The sequence below is a fragment of the Haematobia irritans genome, chromosome 3 (genome assembly GCF_050003625.1).
Source record: "Haematobia irritans isolate KBUSLIRL chromosome 3, ASM5000362v1, whole genome shotgun sequence".
NCBI classification, from domain to species: Eukaryota; Metazoa; Arthropoda; class Insecta; order Diptera; family Muscidae; genus Haematobia; species Haematobia irritans.
In genome coordinates, this window is record NC_134399.1 from 209,127,244 (window position 1) to 209,152,600 (window position 25,357).

The 25,357-nt window shown below is 31.2% G+C and overlaps 1 protein-coding gene across 3 annotated transcripts in view; it reads left to right on the forward strand.

Annotated features, from left to right (window-relative positions):
- The first annotated feature begins 4,272 nt into the window (after nt 1–4,272).
- The window catches only part of Rok (Rho associated coiled-coil containing protein kinase), an 82,354-nt gene continuing 61,269 nt past the window's right edge, over nt 4,273–25,357 (forward strand). The window contains exons 1-4 of one of the 3 annotated variants that reach the window (XM_075302474.1): nt 4,273–4,477; nt 7,609–7,854; nt 11,387–11,641; nt 11,707–13,355. In XM_075302474.1, coding sequence (XP_075158589.1) covers nt 13,324–13,355 — 32 coding nt within the window. In that variant the 5' untranslated portion in view covers nt 4,273–4,477; nt 7,609–7,854; nt 11,387–11,641; nt 11,707–13,323. The remainder of the gene's footprint in view (nt 4,478–7,608; nt 7,855–11,386; nt 11,642–11,706; nt 13,356–25,357) is intronic. The other 2 variants (XM_075302473.1, XM_075302475.1) reach the window with 2 other exon arrangements.

The following is a 25,357-nucleotide window of genomic DNA, read 5'->3' on the forward strand; positions in this document are numbered from 1 at the left end:
AATTATTTTGACAGTACAAATTAGTAATGAAATCGATAGCTGCTTATAACTATGATATCGATGGACTGAGTTATCGATTACTAATTAATTGTAGATAATCTCCCACAATCAAAAATATTCTCAAAGAAATAAAAAACAAACAATTTTTTTTTAATTCAACATACTTTCAAATATTTTCCCAAAATAATAAATTAAGAGAGTGACATGAGAGCATTTTAAACTTGATGGGAAGACCGATACGTGTTTGGATATGTAAAAAATATGTACAGGTTGTAGTAATAGAACGAACAGAATACACGGTTGTCGTCAAAAGGTGAGTACATGTTCGATGTTTTCACCAAAACACTAAATTAAAAGTACAAATATATTTATGAAGACGATTATACTTTGATCAAGTCTTACCAAATAATGGATGGAAAGGATCCAAGGAATTGATTGCAACTAATTTAATATTTCTAAATTAATTAATTAAAAAAGTAACCGTGAAAACAAGCTGGGTTTCAGCTTGAAACTGAACATAGCACTCAGCTAAACACAAAAAAATTCTGATTCAATCACGAAATTAATTGATCCAATTAATTCTTTAATTGAAATGTCTTCAACCACAGAAATGATAGTATATATTAAAATATTAATTGATCCAATTAAAAATTAATTGATGCTATTAATTTTTGTGATTGATTTTTGTTTCAATTAAAAAATTTGTTGTATAATTGATTGAATATTTTTTAAAACTCAATTAAGATTTTAATTTGATTAGGGATAATTTTTTTATTTTTATATAAAAATGTTACTAAATTAGTATCTATTTAAAAAAAAATAATTTTCATGTTGTATTGCATAACATAAAAATGTTTTTTGTTTTAAAGTGAATTTGTTATGCTTTTTTATTGAGTTGTTGGGTAAGTTAACTTCCTGTTTTTTATATGATATAAATACTTTTGTTTTGTTCTAACCAAAACAGACGTTTTACTTTAATATTGTTTAAATTCCCGATTTTTGGTGATTTTTAAAATTCAAATGCCGATTATAACGATTTTTTCGGGAAAAAGTGTAGTCACTTTTGAAATTTTATTGGCAGCCCTGGCTGTATTGATAACTGACCCGCCACATAGGGTAACAGGTTGATGAATGCGCTTTAAGGCCGGTATGCACCTCTAGCGAAATTTTCGGTAGCAAAAATTTATTTAAATCTACAACAAAAGAACAGGGCTGTGTACACAAATTTTAAACCAGCTAATCGCTTTTAAAAATTGTTAATATATGTTCCAAATATTCCTCAAATAAATTGTTTATTATTTACAGACCTTTTAAAACTTTTACGCACACAATGATTGTAATAAATTAAATGTTTGCTGCCAAAATATGCTTTTGACAACCCTGTTATTTTCATTAGAGGTGCGTACCAGCTTACGAAATTGAACGCTACCGAAAATTTCGTTAGCATAAATAGCAATGCATTTCTTATGGGAATGAAATTTTTTGCTAGAGGTGCATACCGGCCTTTACAGACTATCAGTTAGTCCGGACGACAGTGCTCGTGTCGAACATATCCCATATATTGTGCACATTATAAGTTAAGTTCGAAGGCATAATCGATACTGCTCTATGTTTATGGGAAGGGTTATCATTTACCGATTATTTAGTCATCGCCGACAAGTCGTATCGATCCGACACACTGTAAGAATCTTTACAAACACCGACATTCCGTCCGGAATAACTGATATTCTGTAAAGCGCAGGAGCCCTGGAATGCGTCTTATGCGCTTTGCAGACTTACACAATGTAAGATTCTTTACAAACACCGATATTCCGTCCGGAATAACTGATAGTCTGTAAAGCGCATTATCCGCTTTACAGACAGATTCCGTCCGGAATAACTGATAGTCTGTAAAGCGCTTTACACACCATAAGTTTTTCCGGACGGAATGACTGTTTTTGTAAAGAATCTTACAATGTGTCCAATCGATACGTCAATTCGTTGTTGACTAAATAATCGGTAAATTTGTTATCTATCCCATAAACATGCAGCAGCAATTATGCCTTCGGACTTAACTTATAATAATAATATAAACCAAAATTGGTCCAAAAAAATTTTATTTTTAAATTTGGTCCGATGGTCGGACCAAACGAAATTTAGCCCACTTTGGTCCATTTTCATAAATTTGGTAAAATTTATCAATTTTTTTCTAATATTTATTTTTTTACTATTTTATATCTGTGGAATTAGATACCATTTCCATGATCACATAAACGTTCAAGGAAATCAGATGTTAGGAATATATAGTCCTGAAATATATTGGTTGAAAAATCGGACCTATTTTATTCTCTCAAGAAATAAAATCGGGAGAATTGTCTTCATGGGGCTATACCAATACGAACCAAATGCTTGACTATTGTGGTGTTGAATTATGCTATGTTCCCACCGACTCGTTTTCCTTATTCGTTTTTCCAAAACATTTCACCGTTCACACCAGGTTGAGATGTTTTAATTTGAGAGTTGGAAACTAGAAATTCACATTTAAAGGCCGGTACTATGTTCATTCTTGCGAAACATTTTTATGGAAACCATTATTTCGCACATAGAAAGCGGCGTTTTTTTAGGTAGCTTGGAGCGCTATTATACAGGGAGCGATATTGGATTAAGTTGGTGGTTGTTGCTTGTTTTTACAAAATAACATTTTATTTTTCCTTGGACAATTGATCTGCTATTCCTTTGATCCTTTGTATAGTTTCGGAACAAAAATATGGTCCGTGTTTGATTTATAAACCCGCACAAATAGTTTTTAATAAATAAATTATTTCTTAATTCACATTGCAAATGGCGCCGTGCTATAAACGTCAGTTTTTCAACACGAAAAAACAAAGTATCACAAATGGAATAAATTTCGCAAATTTTTCGCATTTTTTGGTTTTGTATGGAGTTTCAACGCGAAAACCGAACAGAGTACCGGCCTTAAGGTAAGTACTATGTTCACTTTTCGAGTTGAAATTTTCGCGGTTACTTTATCAAAACAGTTTAATATAAAGCAGATAAATTAACTCAATTGATGCGCAGTTTCATGTTCCTCTAAATTTCGGCAAGACATTATGGGAATATTTTTGTTTTCATATATAATTTTGATTATTTCAGGTAAAGCAATCGCGAAAATAAAGAGATTTTCAACTCGAAATACGAATATAGTACTCACCTTTACTCGAAATTCACATATATGCAACCTATGTTCAAATAATTACCGCGGACGCAAGGTGAAAAAATTTTATGTTATTTTCACATGTCCATGTTCTTAAAAGCCTTTGTTTATTCTTATTTTTTTTCTATGAAACTTATGGCGTTTTCTTTTCTTATGAAAAATGCGCACTTTTTTTGCATTTTGGCCGGAAAATGTACTTTTTAGGTTCTTTTCTAAAAAAACAGGCAAAAGTGCGAAAAGGCTTCGAATTCTTTTGTGAAAATAGTGCCACGCATAGAGGCAAATTACGGGCATTTTCAGCACTGCCAACAAACGAGAGTGCTGCGATTGCCCTGTTTCCTTCTTTGAATTCTTTTCTGCCCGCTGAAATAATAGCATTTTTTTAGGTTGCTGGTAACATTTTAAAAATGCGCATTCTGTACAGACAAAATGACGGCAAAGCACTTTTTTCAGAAAAGAAAACACCATTATTTCAATATTTTGACATATATTTTGAATAGGGTATGTTATTCGGGGTATATTCCAAATTAGGTGGGTTCACATTCTAAAATTGACGTGTTTTGGAGGAAAACTTGTGTTTTGAACTTGTTTTTTAGTATGGCGAAAACGACTCGTTTTGAAGTGCTTATAAAGGGAAAACATTTCAAACCCCAAAACATGCTTGGTGAGAACCGTAACCGTAAATAGATTTCGCATTTATTCCGCGCTAACGTTTTTTTTATATGCAGTATAACATTTTTTCGTGCGAAAACGTGATTTTAGTACTAGGCTTAACTTGTGAAATAAGAACTTAATTCTAATCATTTTATAGAAAAACAATCCTTTATTTGTCGCGATGTAGATTCCTATTGCAGTGTAAAGGAGCTCAAGTTTTTTGAGCAAATATTGCTGTTATACATATGTAAGCGAACAGACCTTACGTACCACAAAACCATTGTCAAACAATCGCTCGATTTGTCTGTAGACGCCCGATTTGCTATTGTGTTTTGGATATATTTTGTCTGGCTATTTGTTCGTCGCCGTTCATCATTGAATATTTTAGCCATGTACTTGTACCGTCGTTAGTTGTTGTTCAACTTTGTTATCTGTGTAGCTATCGTTTCATGACGACACTGCACTAAATAAATATATTTTATCAACGTTTTCTCATAATTTATTAAACCATTCGCAGAATAAGTGAAATTATCGAGTTTAAATTATCATATTTTCGTGGACAAGTTTGAATTCTTCATGCGGCAACATGGAAAAATGTCCAAAATAATGTGTTAAAAATTTACAAATTATGTATGTGTGTGTGTGTTTGTGCCTACGATATGTTGTTGCAATCCCATACAATAATGGAAAATATACTTGTTACGGACTTTGGATGTTAAATAAATTTGTGTAATGGAAAATATTACGCGAAATAAATATATTTGTAAATACATACAACAACAAATTATCAGATAAAAACGAAATATTTTACGGTTACGGTCGGGCTTTATGAATTCTCTAAAGTAATTTCAATAATCCGGAAGGCTGGTAGAGACGACATTCTCTGTGCTCGCCGATTTTATTGTCATCATCGTTGTGTGTTAATGGTGGTGGTGCTAGTGGCTGCTTGTTGCTCTTCATTCTTGTGATTTCATATTCAGTTTTTTGTTTTCTTGTGGTTTTATGCTTTGCTTAAAAACAACAACAACTACGACAAAAACAAATCCAACAACAAAAGAATTTGTTGCTTCTTAAGGCCGTCATAGCGCATTCATAACCAAAGTAACAACAAAAAGATAATAATGTGTTGCTTCTTAGGATCAACGCCGCTACCACAATCATGTTTGCAGACTTTGGAGTAGAAATCCAAAAAATTTGCCAACAATTCTGAATAATTGTGCGAATCTACATTTCCCCAAAAATCGATTAATGTATATGTTGGTGGACGTACATTGCTGAATATGTCCCACCAACTAGTGAATATTCACACCAAACGTATTGACAAACGAACTATTGTTAAAAAGAAAAATTAAACTTAACTACTAAACTTTGAAGTTATTGTATTTGTAGTTGCGGAATCGCCTTCGTCCTACCGCTATGGTTATTTTTACACATTTTAGTCGCGTTGTAGAAACAACTACGTCACGTTACGAAAGACCTATTTTCGGAGTTACGGGCCCTGAAAGTTTTCATTATCATTTAGATTGGATTAGCACCCAACGCATATAATCTTCCTAAAAGTAATATATATTTTATCCAAATAGTAGATGATAAAGTGTATATATATTTAGAACACATAAACAAAATTCATAATCATAGACCTGGAGAGGTTCCGGGTCCTTAAAATGTTGACCCTTACTCATATAAGCAATATCGTATTCATATTAAAGCTAATTCCGAGTACATTGCGAATTCGATTGAGAGTGGAAAAAATCTACTTTAGCAAAAGTTGTTAAAAACAAAGAAATATTTTTTAGAGTGTAGGAGAAGGGATTTTAAAGCGAAAATGTAAAGTAAAAAAATTGTCGGAAAGGCCTGATTTTTGAGATATCGACATCTGACAATTGGTATTTTCCTTTACATTTTTGTCAATTCTGACAGCAATTTTTCATGAAATGAAAACATTTGGTAAAAATAGTGCATTTTAAAGAGGAAATATTAAGTACATATTTAGTCGGATGAGCTTAGTTTTCGAGATACCGACCCTTAAAAATTAGCATATATGTGGCCGGCCTTCGGCCGCGGTTTGAGACTTTCAAAAGGGAACAGGTGGCACGACTTCGGCCGGGGATTGAGACTTTCTCCTATGGACAGAGTCCAAAGTGGGCTAACACGAAATCAGGACCTCTCCTGGTCCATGTTTTTCTAAATATATAACTTTTGGGATGACTATGTGCGATGGATACTAAAAACCATATATATTATAATGAAAATTTTGGGGGTCCGTAACTCCAAAAATAGGTTCTTCCGACAAAAAGTGGTATAACATTTTGTGTTTAGAATCGCAAAATCTACACGCTGACCAAAAATTGCACCAATCGGACAACTTGTACTAAAGTAGATTTAAGCCAAGAGGTTTTATATAGAAGCTCATTAAAGAGAAGACAGAACAAAATGAAAAATATCTCAAAACAATATCGCACGATTTTTTTCATGTAATATAATTATGTTTTTATTTTTATTTATATTTATTGTGAAAATAACCAAGCCTTTAGGCCAATATAAAATGGTTATAAAAAAGACTACAAAAGTAACTTTAAATATCTAAAAATTTGACAAAAATAACAAAATAAAAATTGGAATAAAAGCTAACAGTAATAAATTATAAAAGATAAGAACAAAGAATAAATAAAGATACACTTTTTTTTAAATTAGAAAAAAAAAAAATGAAATAAAAAACTATTTTAGTGATTTAGAAAGCCAAGTGAGAAGTAATTAAAATATTTAAATGGCCTATATCTCGAAAACAAAGTCCAAAATAAGAAAAATAAAATCTTTTGAATATACACCAAAATGCTAATATTCTTAAATTTATATCAAAATGAGAAGAAAACAAGAAAAAAATCGGAGGCCAATATTTCGAAAACTCGGGGTGTTTTCAGCAAAAATACCCGCCAACTGTGCTGCTATCAATCACTGATAGATAGAAATTGAGGGGGCCGGCCAATTGCCTTATTGGTGGTTAACAAGGTTTCTTTGTTCGCACCCCAAGTGCTGCTGACAAGTAACTTAAGGACCTTGTTTCTACCGCAGAGCTTAGCACAAATTGCAGTGGTTTTGGCAGACGATTTGAAAAGGCTGTCGAATATGTGACCCTGAAAATCTTTTGATAACTTATGGTCCGAATCGTGTCGCCATCGACACTAATATTCTACTGCCTGCGTACCTCTGCCGTCCATGTAGTGAATAATGTAGCTGACGATTTTGCGGCGGATATCCTCAAATTTCTAGCAGTGAAATAACTGGGCAAGGTCATCATTGTAGATATATAAAAGTGAAATACTTTTAGGAGTGTGTTTATAAGATTGCTATACGAAAACATAGACCGAAGATAGTCCATTTTTATGTATCTGCATCTCAAACATCTTCTGAATCTTCCCCAAAAGGATACGTTTATCCCCTTGTCATAGATTATAGATTGATTACAACAGTGTCTGAAATTTGACTTTCAATGCCGTAAGAAATTCAAAATTCAAAACGTATTCTTTTGAATCTCCACTTGGACCACAGCCATTTTTCTAAATCTTAAAATGTCGAAATTTGAAAAGGTCGACGGGAATTAAAAATCTCGTACAGTTCAATATTGCAAAAATGCAAAATGTAAATTTAGATCGGATAGCATCACATAGGCTGATTTCCTTGCAATAACCACTTTCAACTCTAAGCTAATCATTCACCTATAGTATATGTAAAATCAATTTTCGATTATATTCTGAGATTAGCGATAAGAGAAACGTCGTCACCATTATAAATGAAAATTTATTTTCGCATTCGTCAGAAAACTGAAAAGTGTATGCATGGTGGACAAACTAACTGTTTTAGGATAATATTTTGGGGTCACAAGCAACAGTCTCACCAAAAATTGATGATGATGTTACATCGCACATAAATAAATAAATTCCTAAAAGGTGTATTTCAATATTCGATTTCGTGCTGTATTATTCCTGATGTATAACTGGAATTTGCAGGTAAATATTAGATAATAATTGCAAATTTTTTAATTTCTATTTATAGTTTTTTTATTTTCGGTGAATTTGGGAAAAAGTGAGAATCACTTACAGAATCTGATTTTTTAATTATATATTCAACAACGTAATATGAAAGAAATACAGAAGCCAGAAACCTATTGTGTATATACCTATAGTGACAATACATAAAAATTTATCTCGCGGGCCATTTTTACCATCGTTTATTTGAAAAATCTACCCAAATATAAATTAAAATACCAATCTGTTTCTAGTTGGAATTGCTCCTCGAGCAAATTGTGTCCTCTGTGGTCAAAGAAAAAAATATGGGCATTCAGATTTATGTGTGAAATATACACCTTTCGCATATTCCACCATCAGATGTTCAACTGATAACCAATGCGGACGACTGTTTCATAGCTACATCAAGTAGAGACATTAAGGTGCTTGAGGTGAAGATCAATGACTACATCTCTCCATTTTCTTTATGGTTAACAAACTATATCGCTGGCAGACAGCATAAGGAATTGAGAGGAAAAAGATCTTCGCCCAGTAGGAATAAACAAGGCGTAACTCAGGGCGTTGTATTGTTTCCCCTGTTTCTCTACATCAAGTAGAGATATCAACGAGGTAGAAAAATTCTGCTGAAAGATTCGATGGCAACCAATTTCACACCGTGGACCGAAGAAGTGTACCATGAGCTTCAGGTGCGAGAGCCCCCATTTCTTGATGTGACATCTCCTTTGTGGAAAGAATGGGGACAGGGTTGCTAAAAGCAGTGGCAGTAAATACAAGATCCTGAAGGCATTGACCGGTAGCACTTGGGGGAAATATGGAGAGACGATTCAAAAGTCTTATGGGTACATTGTTTGTCCCCTACGTGACTCCCGTTTAGACTTATAATCGGTATCCAACGGAGAAATCGTCAAATGGTGCAAAATTCTGCTTTGCGGATTGCCACAGGATGTCACTCTGAAACACCGGAATAGCAACTGCAGAATGAGTCCATAATTCTTTCAGTGGGCACTTGATAAACTACAGAGGCGAGCACCACTGGAACGAGCCAAGCCCATCGATTTCAGGAAATACCTACATTCAATTTCAATTCAATGATCGACGATGACAGTGATGAGGAAAAAGGAGGGCACAGACGCCAGGGGTTCAAATAGCAATTGCTTCGCATCATTGCAGCGTTGTGCTGGATGGAAGACCACCAGCTATCAACGTCGAAAAAAGGCGGCAGCCTAGAGTAACCAGGTCGATGCTAACTCAGCTAAGATCTCCAATCTTCAGGTATTTGAAAAGTTAAATCTCTTTTCTAAACCCGGCAATTTAAGGTGTGTGCTCAAATTGTGGGCATTCGCCTAACATCACGAGGACCACAAAAATTTCGATAAAACGATGGACATAGATATGTAAGCACAGTTTCGATTACCCAGGAGCTATAGATTTGGAAAGAAGCTCGATGTATAATGCTACACGAGTTAACACAAAAAAAACCCACTGACCAAATTTCCATTTGCGACCGAATCTTTGGGAATCGCAACAAAATCGGCTCAGTCTTGACGAGGTTTGTGAATGGATCGCGTACGACAGCGTCAACCGAAAGCGGTCGTGGTTGAAACGCGGTGAGCCAGGTTTTGCTGTGTGTTTGGTGGGATATTACTAAACTATGAGCTGCTCCCATAGATCAAAACTCTTAACTCGGAACTCAATTGTCATCAATTAGACTTTGAAGTAGAGATGTGCGCGTGAGTAAAATTTCATTCCCACTCACGCGCATTCACGAAACAAAATGTTTATTCACGCACGCTCACGCACGATATGTGTGGTAGCCAATCACGCTCACACACATTCACGAAATGAAAACCTGTACTCACGCAATAAAATATAGTACGACAGCTAAATTAATTTCAATTAACACACGAATAAGAATTAAATAATAATTTTTTTTCGTGAATGTGATTTGATTTTTTATTCACGCACATTCACGAACCGACTTAATTTCTCACGCACGCTCACGCACGACATATTTATTTTAGTCCCATTCACGCACATTCATGAGAGTTGCTTTGGGTTTTGTTCACGACTCACGTGATTCCCGCGTGAATCACGCGTGTCACGAGAATTTCGTGTCACCCGCACACCTCTACGTTGAAGGAAGAAATCTCCCAGAAACGGCCATCTTTGGTTAATAGGACAGGATTTGTGTTCTATAGGGGTTAGTACCACGGTTGTCACTCGTGCCAAAAATAATCTGCCAAATTTGAAGAAAATTTTACCAAAAATCTACCAAATTAAAAAAAAATTATTTTGAAGTTTTTATCAAAACGTTGTCAACATTTTGTTTCTCTAGAAAATTTTGTCAAAATTTCATTTCTAAAGAAAATTTTTTCAAAATTTTATTTCTATAGAAAATTTTGCCAAAATTTTATTTTTATAGAAAACTTTGTCACAATTTTATTTCTATAGAAAATTTTGTCAAAATTTTATATCTATAGAAAATTTGGTCAAAATTTTATATCTATAGAAAATTTTGTCAACATTTTATTTCTATAGAAAATTTTGCCAAAATTTTATATCTATAGAAAATTTTGTCAAAATTTTATTTCTATAGAAAATTTTGTCAACATTTTATTTCTATAGAAAATTTTGCCAAAATTTTATATCTATAGAAAATTTTGTCAAAATTTTATTTCTATAGAAAATTTTGTCAAAATTTTATATCTGTAGAAAATTTTGTCAAAATTTTATATCTGTAGAAAATTTTGTCAAAATTTTATTTCTATAGAGAATTTTTTCAAAATTTTATATAGAAAATTTTGTCAAAATTTTATATAGATATAAAAAATAAGAAAATTTTGTTAAAATTTTATATCTATAGAAAATTTTGTCAAAATTTTATTTTTATAGAAAATTTTGTCAAAATTTTATTTCTATAGAACATTTTGTCAAAATTTTATTTGTATAGAAAATGTTGTTAAAATTTTATTTCTATAGAAAATTTTGTCAAAATTTTATATCTATAGAAAATTTTGTCAAATATTTATATCTATAGAAAATGTTGTCAAAATTTTATATGTATAGAAAATTTTGTCACAATTTTATTTCTATAGAACATTTTATCAAAATTTTATTTGTATAGACAATTTTGTTAAAATTTTATTTGTATAGAAAATTTTGTTAAAATTTTATTTCTATAGAAAATTTTGTCAAAATTTTTTTGTATAGAAGAATTTGTCATTTTTTTCTATACAAAATGGTGCCAAGTTTGTTTGCTATACATAATTTTACCCAAATTGTATTTCTATAAAAATTGAAGAACATCTTAGTTGGTGAGGTTCATAAGTTAACGAAGAAATTGAGGGTTAGTGGACTACTGAGGTCTGAGTCTGAAGATTCAAATTCTTGCTGATTTTAAAATGACCCTTGGCCTGCCCGAAGTTAGGAACGCCTTTACATATTTATATACTGTTTATTATTTCCAAGTTTTTTCTTTGGCTCACATTTATTTTGTTTTGATCTTTTGTTCCAGATATTAAAAATTCTACACATGCAAACGGATTTGAAGATACGTGAATAAAGTTTGTTTCGAGGCTCGAAAAGTTAAAGACAACAGCAATTCTCCACTCAGGCACAAACAAACTTCATATCGGTATAAAACTCGCAACAAAACGAAATGGAAAAAGATAAAATGGGAGACCCACTGGGGCAACCCACTATCATCAACGTTAAAAATAAAGCAAATGACAGTCAAACCATTGCAGAAACAGACAAACTCCTATGCTAGGTGTGTGTGTGTGTGTGCGTGTCGATTCCAATTGTAACCATGTGGTTTTGTTTTTGTTATTATAGTGATATCAGTAAGAAGTCACAGTAGGAAAAACATCGAAACCCCTTATCGAGTTCCTCACCACCAGTTGTAGGAAAAATATAGGAAATTTAAAACTAAACAAACTCACTCACCTGGTAATAGTACATTGGATTGAATGGAATACTCCTCACTTCATACTTATCTGTTGAATTGAATGATAGAAGAAATAAAAAAAATCAAAATACCAACTCTAAGGAATATCAAGAAAGTGATGAGACTTGGAAGTGGAAACAACAATAGAAACAAAGAGAACGTACAACGAGAATGAATGAAAGATTGAGTAAACGTGTTACAATAGCACGCTTCATTCATATTCAAACCTAAAATCGTAGCTTTTTCTTAATACGATTGGGATTTCTTTGTTGGGTCTGATGGACATCATATCCAAATTTTTGGGGGGGATTTGAAAAACAAAACTACATCTCCCCACTCAATGTAGTTAGAAATCAAAACAGACCATAAAACTCAAATAAAATAAACATTAGCGAATGTAAGACGCCCTCCGGAAACCTCTTGGCTTGTGGCTGTTTTTCAATCACATTATTTGACAATAGAGAGAAGGCAAATCGAGAAGGTTTACACTCACACAAACACAAATATATAAGGCCCAATGCCATATCACTGTACTGACCAATGATCGAAGAAGTCACGATCAAAGGGAATACAAATAAACAGTTTTTAGGAATCCCAAAAACACGCTGGTAGAAATCTCTGCTCTTTCGAAACAAAAGGTTTTGGCCAACAACAAAGCCATGGCTCCTCACCCACCGCCATACACACACACAATTTTGGTCACCCTCAAACAGTAGGAAAAGTGACAATTTGTATAGCAAGAAGAAATCAAACTTAGAAAGGAAAGAGTCATCATCGTCATCCTAACCAGCACCACCACCATCATCATCACCACCACCACAATTGTTGCATCAGCATCACAAAAACAGATAGCCTTGTTCGTTTTTGCAAGACCCCATTGAAATAATCCCAAAACGAACAACATAACATTAATTGGCATAGAGAGCTTTGGAGAGAAGTACAAATTTACTACCCACTCCTACAAGTATTAAACTATTATTACCACCGTTATAAGTTTTTTGGGATACCCATCACATTGGCTAGCTAATGGCCTACTAGCTACTGTCATTATTTTCTAAATAGTGACAATATTGACATTAGTTTTCCTTGGCATCACCATAGAAGTGTTGCAACATGAAAACAAAACGGAACCTTTTTTCCATTTCAGGGAAGGAGTCAATTGCTGTATTCAACTTAGTGTGGTTTTTTGTGTCAGCGAGTCTGCTTCTTTCCACTTTTGGAATATTTTAAGTTTACCTGTAAACACTGCAGCATAGCAAACAACATACAGTTTTCTAAAAATAATACAACAAAAAGCAACAACAACATAAAGCCCAAAAGGGTGTTTATCTTTAATTCAATCCTGATTTGAATCTTCATGTAGCTAATAAAAATTGCATTTGATGTGTTTCACCACAATAGATACTACTTAAGGATATACCATAAATATAAGCTAAGCAGTTTTATATATATTTTTTTCTACAATTATTTAAACAACGAAACGAAAATTAATTTAACAACACAATATGGCTTCCCTGGATGATGATCGAAGGCGAAGGTAAGTTGAGTATATTTTTTTCTTCTAATAGTTTAAGTGGTTATTGTATATACATGTGAAACAAAAAAAAAATGTTAGTAATATAATATATAAAAATTATGATATAGAGCTTTGAAGCCGCGAGGTAAAGCAAACATTACAAATAAACAAAACAGTTTTCTGATTCAATCACGAAATCAATTGATCCAATTAATTTTTTAATTGAAATGTCTTCAATCACATCAATTCAAAATTAATTGATTTAATTAGCATATTTCAATTAATTTATAAATTGATTTAATTGAAAACTCAATTAATGTTTTATTTAGACGTTACTATTTTCAATTACTTTCTTAATTGACTTTGTTTTTAGTTTGATTTTTTAATCACACTAATTGTTTGAAATAAATTTTTAATCAAATTTGATTAAAACGTTAATTGTATCAATTAATTTTTTAATTAAAAATTTAAAAACAAAATCATTGAATTATCTTGATTAAAATTAATTGTATTATTTAATTTATTAATCGAAAATTTTTTCAACTTCAATCAACTTTTTAATTGGAAATATTTTGCTGATATTTTTCTGTGTGCATTCTATGTGAGATAGAATGCTGAAACTTTGCAATTGATTAGTCTATATTATAGCAGAATGCATCCTATTTGAAGTTATGAACAAGAGCGGAAAAGTGGCCATTCATGCTCCCCTACACGATAAAAGTCTTATTTTGTTCTTGCACAGAATGCCTAACTTATCGGAATAAGTGGAGAGACCAGAATACGGTTAGTCTATTAAGTCTCAGCAAACTTTGAACTCAATGGGAAATCCCATGGGTGCGTATTTCCTTCAAGAAAAATATGGCTCACATGTATGTTTCTATAAGGTTGGTCAAAGGAGCGATGTTGCCGTCAAAATAAATTTTACACAGAAAAAAATTTTTTTCTATTCAATTTCACAAATTTTATGGATAAAAAAAAAATTATATACGCTTCACGAGTTGTGGTGAAATTTTGAGTCCGTCTGTGGAAATCACGCTAACTTCCGAACGATACAAGCTATAGACTTGAAACTTGGTACAAGTAGTGGTTATTGATGTAGGTCGGATGGTTTTGCAAATGGGCCATATCGGATCACTTTTAGGTATAGCCTAAACCACCAGATTTGACTTACGGAGCCTATTGCTATAGCATTTTCTTCTGATCCACTTAAAATTTGGTAAGCGATGTTAAAATTTCCCCTCTAACAACCATGCAAAAATTGGTCCATATATGTTCATAATTATATATAGCCCCCATATTCTTTTTACACCAAAACATATGAAAAACAGTCTTTTTTGTCCGTGAAGTAATTTAGCTGGGGGCCTGATTGAAAAAGTGAGCAGCGTTGCCTCAACGAAATTTTATTTTGGACCATAATTTTTCCAAAATCTGAACAAAATTCTTACCAGCGGACATTTTTTCCAAATTTAAAGCTGAGTACTATGTTCAGTTTTCAAGGTGAAAATCAGCTTGTGTTCATGGTTACTTTTGTAAATTAATTAGTTCAGAAATATAAAATGATTCGCAATTAATTCCTTGTATATTTTCCATCCACTATTTGACAAGACTTGATACAAATATAATCGTCTTCATATATATTATTGTACTTTTAATTAAGTGTTTTGGTGAAAAAAACCGAACATAGTACTCACCTTAAGAGAAAAACATTTAAATGTTAGTAGTTAGTTAATTAGTTTGTTGTACAAATTCATTGCAATAGGAAATATTGTCAAAATTTCATTTCTACAGGAAATTTTGTTAAAATTTCATTTCTATAGGAAATTTTGTTAAAATTTCATTTCTACAGGAAATTTTGTCAAAATTTCATTTCTATAGGAAATTTTGTCAAATTCAATAGAAAAGTTTATCAAAATTTCATTTCTATAGGAAATTATGTCAAAATTTCATTTCTATAGAAAATTTTGTCAATATTTAATTTCTATAGGAAATTTTGTCAAAATTTCATTACTATAGGAAATTTTGTCAAAATTTCATTTCTATGGGAAATTTTGTTAAAATTTCATTTCTATAGGAAATTTTGTCAAAATTTTATTTCTATAAAAAATTTTGTCAACTTTTCGTTTCGATAGGAAATTTTGTCAAAATTTCATTTCCATAGGAAATTTTCTCAAAATTTCATTTCTATAGGAAATTTTGTCAATATTTCATTTCTATAGAAAATTTTGTCAATATTTAATTTCTATACGAAATTTTGTCAAGATTTCATTTCTACAGTAAATTTTGTCAAATTTTCATTTCCATAGGAAATTTTCTCAAACTTTCATTTCTATAGGAGATTTCGTCAAAATGTCATATCTATAGGAAATTTTGTCAATATTTTATTTCTATAGAAATTTTTCTCCCAATTTGATTTCTATCGAAAATTTTGTCACAAATTTTATTTCTATAGAAAATTTTGTCACAATTTCATTTCTATAAGAAATTTTGTCACAATTTCATTTCTATAAGAAATTTTGTCAAAATTTCATTTCTATAGAAAATTTTGTCAAAATTTCATTTCTATAGAAAATTTTGTCAAATTTCATTTCTATAGGAAATTTTGTCAATATTTCATTTCTATAGGAAATTTTGTCAATATTTCATTTCTATAGGAAATTTTGTTAATATTTCATTTCTATAGGAAATTTTTGTCAAATTTTCATTTCTATAGAAATTTTTTTCAAATTTTCATTGTCAAAGTTTCATAGGGAATTTTCTCAAAATTCCATTTCTATAGAAAATTTTGTCAAAATTTCATTTCTATAGAAAATTTTGTCAAAATTTCATTTCTATAGGAAATTATGTCAAAATTTCATTTTTTATAGAAAATTTTGTCAATATTTCATTTCTATAGGAACTTTTGTCAAATTTCATTTCTATAGGAAATTTTGTTAAAATTTCATTTTTATAGGAAATTTTGCCAAATTTTCATTTCCATAGGAAATTTTCTCAAACTTTCATTTCTATAGGAAATTTTGTCAAAATTTCATTTCCATAGGAAATTTTGTCAAATGCTCATTTCTATAGGAAATTTGCTCAAACTTTCATTTCTATAGGAAATTTTATCAATATTTCATTTCTATAGGAAATTTTGTCAAAATTTCATTTCTATAGGAAATTTTGTCAAATTTTCATTTCTATAGAATTTTTTTTCAAATTTTCATTGTCAAAGTTTCATAGGGAATTTTTTCAAAATTTTATTTCTATAGAAAATTTGTCAAAAATTTTATTTCTATAGAAAGTTTTGTCAAAATTTCATTTCTATAGGAAATTTTGTCAAAATTTCATTTCTATAGGAAATTTGGCAAAATTTCATTTCTATAGGAAATTTTGTCAAAATTTCATTTCTATAGGAAATTTTGTCAAAATTTCATTTCTATAGGAAATTTTGTGAAAATTTCATTTCTATAGGAAATTTTGTCAAAATTTCATTTCTATAGGAAATTTTGTCAATATTTCATTTCTATAGGAAATTTTGTCAATATTATATTTCTATAGAAATTTTTCTCAAAAATTTTATTTCTATAGAAAATTTTGATGAAAATGGACCTAAATCAACTAAATTCCATTTGGTCCGACCATCGGACCAACTCTGAACGTAAAATCGAAAGCGCTTTTAAACTGCTAACATTCAACACGTAAGCTCTTCGTGTGTGGGATTATTTTCGCGAGCGAAAATTCGTTACTCACGCACACTCACGAAGAAATTGTTTACGAGACTCACGCTAACGCAGGACATTTTATTTGGTTAATTACGCTCAAGCACACTCGCGCCGTTGTTATTAACGTGACTAATGACCCACGCGAGTCCAAACATTCTTTTCCAGTCCAAACATTTTGAGTTCACATTAACTTAAGTTTTCCTATTTATGACTACTTACCTTTCAATGTTGAATTATTTTCCATTTTTAACTTTTACGATGGAAGCTTTATTTTATTTGAGTTTAATAAAGATTCTTTGGCAAAATTTCTCACATAGATGCCCAGCACTTGCCAACATTGTTTTATGCCTAAAACTGTATTTGCCGTTTACGAAAATCATGACAACCGTTTGGCACCAAAAGTTTAACGTTAATAAAAATGTTGTAGCATATATTCTACTTTATTTGAAATTCTTTCAAGATCATAAATAAAAAGACCAAAAAGTGCAATGGAGTTAGCCAAGTAGGCTGCTCGCTTATACCAAGCCTTAAATGCAAGGCAGAACGATCAACAATCAGCGAGTGACCAAATTATGGATGCTGCTGCTGCCATAGTCTGCTAACAACATGAGAATGGGATGGACGGACATGTATTTTCAATTCATTTTGTTATTTCGTGTCAAAATACAACAAATATTACATATCATTGGATACCTATCTCTCTAGATTTCATATATCATCGATCTATACAAGGTGTTGAGCATTTGGGTGTTAGAATTCCAATTAAAAGCAAATATGCAACCGTCATAATAATAATGCGACAATAATAATGACTATGCTGACGACGATCATGACACGCAGTTGTATGCCAAAAAAGCCGTAAAACTCAGCAAGAAGATGATATAAATGTTCAAACAAAAACAGCTCTAACGAAACCGTGCGTAACTACAATTAATTACAAGCCTAACGAATACATCAAACAAATAATGATTGATTTTCATTCCATATACACTTTGCACACTCTCTCGTCCCCAGCCATCTATACTTTTGGGTTTCACCTTATCGGTGCATCTAGAAAACGGTGGTGGCGAACAAGGAACGCACGCACTGCACAACTAAATTTGTTAAAAGGTGTTTTTGTTAACAAATTTATTATAGCAAATCAGAACACAAAAACAAAAAACATTATGTTCACTTGCTTAACCGCTAATATTTCATATGGAACAGTGGCACTTCGGACAGTAGCATCTATGATGTGCTGGCAAAATTGACCAAGTCTAATAGTGAAAATTGTACCTGGATTTTGGTAGGATTTATTGTAATATCGGTCCAAAAACATTTATAATAATTAATGGGATTTTATGGATTGTATCAATTTTTAGTACAACAAATTATAAAACAAATCGTTTAAAATTTTTTTGGCGCCCAACGCAAGACAATAAATGGTTTTCATCCATCCAGTGTTGGGCGCCAAAAAATTTTAAATAAATAGATTTTATAATTTGTTTTATATGTCAATTTTAATTTATTCTTATGAATCCGCCTTTTTTTTCATTTGGCACCAATTTTCCACACTTTTGTATCTTTCCCATAGCTTTTAAACGGTCAGAAATTGTTTGTTGTGCAACATAACATTTCTTTTTGGCGCCCAACGCAAGACAATATAAAGTTTTTATAACGGATTGTGTCAAAAACTATTTATTATCCTTGTTGGGCGCCAAAAAATGTTAAAAAAATAGTTTTAATAATGGATTGGATCAATTTTAACTTATTCTTATGAAATCATACGTCTACTGCGTTCACCGTCCTCCGTGCTCATTTCACCACGCTTGAATTTTGCATACCAATCAATTATTGTTGATTTCCCTGGGGCAGAGTCCGGAAACTCATTATCAAGCCAAGTTTTTGCTTCCACCGTATTTTTTCCCTTCAGAAACCAGTATTTTAAAAAGTGTTGCCAGAAGTAGGGGAAATTCCCTACATGTAGGTTATTTTCTAATATTTAGCGTATTGTAGGGACTTATGAACACAATGTAGGGACTTTTTCACTTAACACACTTTTTAAAAATTTTTAAATTTTTTTGTCAAAATTTTATTTCTATAGAATAATTTGTCAAAATTTTATTTCTATAGAAAATTTTGCCAAAATTTTATTTCTATAGAGAATGTTGTCAAAATTTTATTTCTATAGAGAATTTTGTCAAAATTTTGCTTCTATAGAAAATTTTGTCAAAATTTTATTTCTATAGAAAATTTTGTCAAAATTTTATTTCTATAGAAAATTTTGTCAAAATTTTATTTCTATAGAACATTTTGTTAATTTTTTTTTATATAGAAAATTTTGTCAAAATTTTACTTCTATACAAAATTTTGTCAAAATTTTATTTCTATAGACAATTTTGTCCAAATTTTATTTCTATGGAAATTTTTGTCAAAATTTTATTTCTATAGAAAATTTTGTCAAAATTTTATTTCTATAGAAAATTTTGTCAAAATTTTTTTTCTATAGAAAATTTTGTCAAAATTTTATTTCTATAGAACATTCTGTTAAAATTTTTTTTACATAGAAAATTTTGTCAAACTTCCCTACATGTAGGTTATTTTCTAATATTTAGCATCTTGTAGGGACTTTTTCACACATTTTTAAAAAATTTTTACATTTTTTTGTCAAAATTGTATTTCTATAGAAAATTTAGGTAAATTTTTTGTAGGAATAAAATTTAAAATCGCTCGATATTTTAAACAGTGTTGCCAGAAGTAGGGGAAATTCCCTACATGTAGGTTATATTCTAATATTTAGCGTATTATAGGGACTTATGAACACAATGTAGGGACTTTTTCACTTAACACAATTTTTAAAATTTTTTTTGTAAAAATTTTATTTCTATAGAATAATTTGTCAAAATTTTATTTCTATAGAAAATTTTGCCAACATTTTATTTCTATAGAGAATGTTGTCAAAATTTTATTTCTATAGAGAATTTTGTCAAAATTTTGTTTCTATATAGATTTTTTTCAAAATTTTATTTCTATAGAAAAATTTGTCAAAATTTTATTTCTATAGAAAATTTTGTCAAAATTTTATTTCTATAGAAAATTTTGTCAAAATTTTATTTCTATAGAACATTTTGTAAAATTTTTTTTATATAGAAAATTTTGTCAAAATTTTACTTCTATAGAAAATTTTGTCAAAATTTTATTTCTATAGAAAATTTTGCCAAAATTTTATTTCTATAGACAATTTTGTCCAAATTTTATTTCTATAGAAAATTTTGTCAAAATTTTATTTCTATAGAAAATTTTATTTCTATAGAAAATTTTATTTCTATAGAAAATTTTGTCAAAATTTTATTTCTATAGAAAATTTTGTCAAAATTTTATTTCTATAGAAAATTTTGTCAAAATTTTATTTCTATAGAAAATTTTGTCAAAATTTTATTTCTATACAAGTTTTTGTCAACATTTTGAGTTCTATAGAAAATTTTCTCAAAATGTTTTTTCTATAGAAAATTTTGTAAAAATTTTATTTTATAGAACGAAGAATATAGTAGGGGAAATTTTTTGGGAATGTGGGGGAAAGTAGGGAAATTGTTGTTGTCTTTCTAGGGTAAACCGAAAAATTTCCCTGGCAACACTGTCGATAAAAGGCTCGTGTCGATTGATCGAAAGATGTGCTCTAAACCTATGATCGCGGTGTTTCGAAACCAGTGTTGCCAGGTTAGGGGTTTTCTCCCCAAATTTAGGGTTTTTTTTTCAGGTTTAGAGGGATTTTTAGGGGTAAAGTTTATTTGGGGGGATTTTTGGGGGTAAAAAATTATTTCAGACCTAATAAAGTGGAGCAATTCTCAAGCAAATTCGGAAAAATTCTAGCATGAGTTATGAGAAAAAAGATGCGGAAAGTCAACAAGAAGATCCTAAATACAAACAAGTATCCAATAGCATTATTTTCGTATTTCTTAAATAGCAAATTTTATTTTTTATTTACTTCAAACGAAAAAAAAATTAGCATCAAAAGAAAACTTTGGTTGTCTAAAATTTCGTTTCTCAGGAAAGAACTCTTCGTTCAGGATATATATTTGTGTTAAATTTAATTTTTAAAGTGTATCACTACAGGATTTTTTTCACGTAATTTTGGGACCACTTTTTGTACTTTTATATTCTGAAATTTTTTGGGGGTTTTTGAAAAAAGCTTAGACCAATTTAGGGGATTTTTTCTTAAGATTTGGGGGGAAGAATCAAAAATCACTGTTCGAAACACGTCTATGACATCGTAACAGGTGATGAAAAGTGGATCGTAAACAGCAGTCGTCTGTACGAGTGTTTCAAGATGAGCCAAATCCAACAAAATTTCCTTGTACACTCCAAGTACTTCCAAGCAAATTATCGCCTAGAACAACGCCGAACAGTAAATTCTGAGAGGTACACAAACATTTGATTGCTAGTTGTCTTCCAAGAAATCAGGAAAACCAACTGGCGATGACGGATCACTCTTCACCATGACGAAGCCTTTTGCATTTTTGAGAACTCTAAACATTAATTTGATGGATCATCCCAGTCCTGATTTGGCACCGAATGACTTATGTCTTGCGTACACAAGGTCGTGGGTTCGATTCCTGCTTCGTCCGAACACCAAACAGTTTTTCAGGGGTGTATTATCCCATCTCAGTAATGCTGGTGACATTTCAAAGCTTCTCTAAGTGGTTTCACTGCAATGTGGAACGCCGTTCGAACTCGGCTATAAAAACGAAGTCCCTTGTCATTGAGCTTAACATGGAATCGGGCAGTACTCAGTGATAAGAGAGAAGTTTACCAATGTGGTATCACAATGGACTGAATAGTCTAAGTGAGCCTGATACATCGGGCTGCCACCTAACCTAACCTAACCTATGTTATGACCATATGTAAAAAAAATGAAATGAGAGCACAACGTTTTTCGACACCCGAAGATGGGTTCTAAATGCATTATTGGACATTGGACCTCAATCAGAGTGGCAAAATGCTTCGATTTTATTGGGGAATATTTTGAAAAACAATAAAGCGATTTTCGATTACTAATATTTGTTTTTATTCTCTAATCCCGAAATATAAAAGGCAACCCTCGTATGGATGAATAATATTAGTAAAAAGGTATTAGTTAAAAGAGAGCTATATGTCATTCCACGTTCAATTAAAAGTCGATTTTTTTAATCTAAACGGTACTATGGTACTTTTTGTACTGGGCAAAAGTGCTAGAAAATGTCCGTGCTTGATTTTTTACAATGGTGCGAGAATTCTGCTGTTCAGATGATCCGTCGCTGTGTCATCGAATTTGGTCTTTTGAAAAAAAAAAAAACAAAAAAACACATCCATAACTTTTAAGTGTTGAATTGATTTCACAATTGACAGGCGAGGGAACAGCAATTCAATACGCACTTTTCCAGTCTTACAATAGAAAAAAAACGAAACCTGTCGAAATGTTTATGGCTACATTGGGAGAAGCAATAAGTGACACTCAACGAAAAATATTTATAGCCTAAACAAATAAAAATCCTGCGTAGAGTTATAGGTTTCTGCATTCACAATAAACCCTAATGTTGATATATCTTTAAAATATTACAGTATGAGACAATCTCGATGATCGTCTCCTAAAGTGTTAATTTTTTCTCTGCAAATTTAGACATAGTAATTTACATTTTCCAAGCCTCTAGCCTGGCAATACAAGTGTTTATGAAACAATATTTTTTTATTAAAAATTAGATGTCAATCGAATTTTTATCGAACATTTGTGAAGCGATTTTTTATTGAAAAATTGGTGGCTAATTACGGTTGTTAATTTAATTTTTTATCGAAAATTATATCATCACAAATTTGGTGGACATTTTTAAAAATATCAAGGCATACAAAGTTTCATTAGATATACGCGATACTATCTTATTGCAGATGAAAAACATCTCACACAGTCTACACTGGTCTAAGGGTCGTTTATGAAGACACCAATTTATTAAAAAAATACTAAAGAGCTGCCAACTTAAGAAATTTAGAATATTTTTTCGGGATTCCGAAAAATCTAGGGATGCAAAATAAAAAATTCCAGGCCTCGGGATAAATCCCGTCCCGAAAATCCTGGGATTTTGGGGCGGGATTAATGTTTGCATATTGAATACTTAAGAAAAATAGGAAGTTTTTTAATCGAAAATTTAGTATCGTAAACTAATTGAAGAAGTGATTTGCTCTAAATTTTTTCCGCGAGCGTAAATACATCAATAGAATTTTATTTTTTCAACATTTGTTTTTTATATTGTTAAAATAAAGTATAATTATTGTAAGCGTTTTTTTTTGTATCTTTTTACTCAAAAAGATTGTTGATATATTTGTTGTCTAACAAAGTATATTGCTGGCTAAATTGTTGTTCTAATGTCCGTTGGTCTATACTTTGATGTCGTGTCGTCGACATCGTTGTTCGTCTATGTCTGTCAACACATCCATCAATTTCAGGCGATTGCTTTTCATTTTGCTATGGAATAGATGGGGAGAATGGAAATGACACTGACTTTGCCTTTTTGTTATGTGTTTGCCATTTATCCATTAAAATGTATAGTTTTGTGTATTGTACGCTTCTAAAATATTCTGAAGATTTTCTTAAAATGTTTGCAAAATATTGAGTTAATGATAGAGATTAATAACATAAGGTTTGGCAAAAATGAAATTTTCGTTATATAGGCTAGGAATCGATTTCAAAGAAAAATACACAGAGAGTTCAGATTGGTTGTGATAATCGAATTTATTGCTAACCTCCTTTTGGCAGTTGCACCAACTATGTTATCTGTTGGTAGTTGTGTCACCCAACAAATTCGGACGACTCAATTGAATTATGGGAAAGAAAAAAGAAGGAAGAAGAAAACTAGTAAATTTCTTCAGCTTTTTACGCCACGCGGGACACATGTTCGCATTATTGCTCCTTTAAAAAACAAGCACCTACATTAAAACAGGAAGGGATATTATGTTGAAATGTAAAACCTTTATTTTCTATATAAAAGAATTTTTAAAATATGTACAGATCTGTGACCACGAGATGAGGAATTCGGTAGTTGTATGCATCCCATCATCAATTTTAATTTAAGGTTTTTGACCGGAAATTACAGAGGAATAATGCATTTTGGTTACAACTCCCTTAATTTTTTTGGGCGAATTATTCCCAAAAAATGTCATCGTTTTTGCCGTTTTATTGTAATTTGTAATACCAATTTTTCCCCAAGGGAAAAATTTCCCATTTTCGAAGTTGGTTTAGAATAAGGGAAAAGGGAATAAAGAAAAATTCCCCAGGGAGATTTTGTTTAGAATAGGGAAAAAATTCCCAGGGAGTTGTTATTTACCTCAAATGAAGATGCAATTACAGTTGTAAACCACTAGTTTGAAGACCTTGAGGAAAACTATTTTAATCAAGGGATAGAATTGCTAGAAAAGCGTTGGACTAAGTGTATTGAAGTTTCAGGAGATTATATTGAAAAATAAATATATTTTTCTAAAACTAATTATTCTCTTTCATTGATAGGCTAAGAAGTTTCCGAACCGCCCTCGTAGGATACATCGTATGCATACATGTGTATGTTACAGCCAAATCATTTATGCTGAAAAGGGCTGAACCAAGAATGGATCCTTGAGGAACGTCTCGGTATATATTTTTCAATTTCAATTTCCATTTATTTCGTAATACAAAGCCAATGAGGCCAAATAATAAATGTATTACATGACTATAGCCTAAGTAAAAATACACGCAAAGAAAAAAAACGTTTGGAAAACGTGAACCGAAAACGTTTTTCTTTTGTTAGAGTTTTTTGAATTGCTTCGAAAATTTTAAACTTTTATCACCAAAAAAATTCGTTTGTTATAAAATTTTTATTTTTTCAATAAAAAAAATTATTTTTGAAACAACAACACAGTCCATTTCGTTTATATCAAACACTTTGCTTTTCCTACTTTAGGTCTTTAATAAGACACATTTTACAGTTCAAAATTGAATATACTACAATGTAATGTTGAACATTTTTTCGGAATCTTCCGAACATATCTGGAATATATGTACAATAAAAAAAAACTTTGGTTGAAGCAGGGATCGAACCCACGACCCTTGGCATGCAAGTTGGACGTAGCTACCACTGCTCCACGGTGCCAAACTAAATGTTTGTTTCTGTTAAATAAACTTTGTTTATTCGGTTCGGCGCCGCAAGCTATGCTATATAAATATAACTTATATGGATATTTATCTATTGATGACCATAGCCGGTACATAGCTCAGTGGTTAGTGTGTTGGCTTACAAAGCGCATGGTCCGCGGTTCGATTCTCCGTCCAGGCGAAAGGTAAAA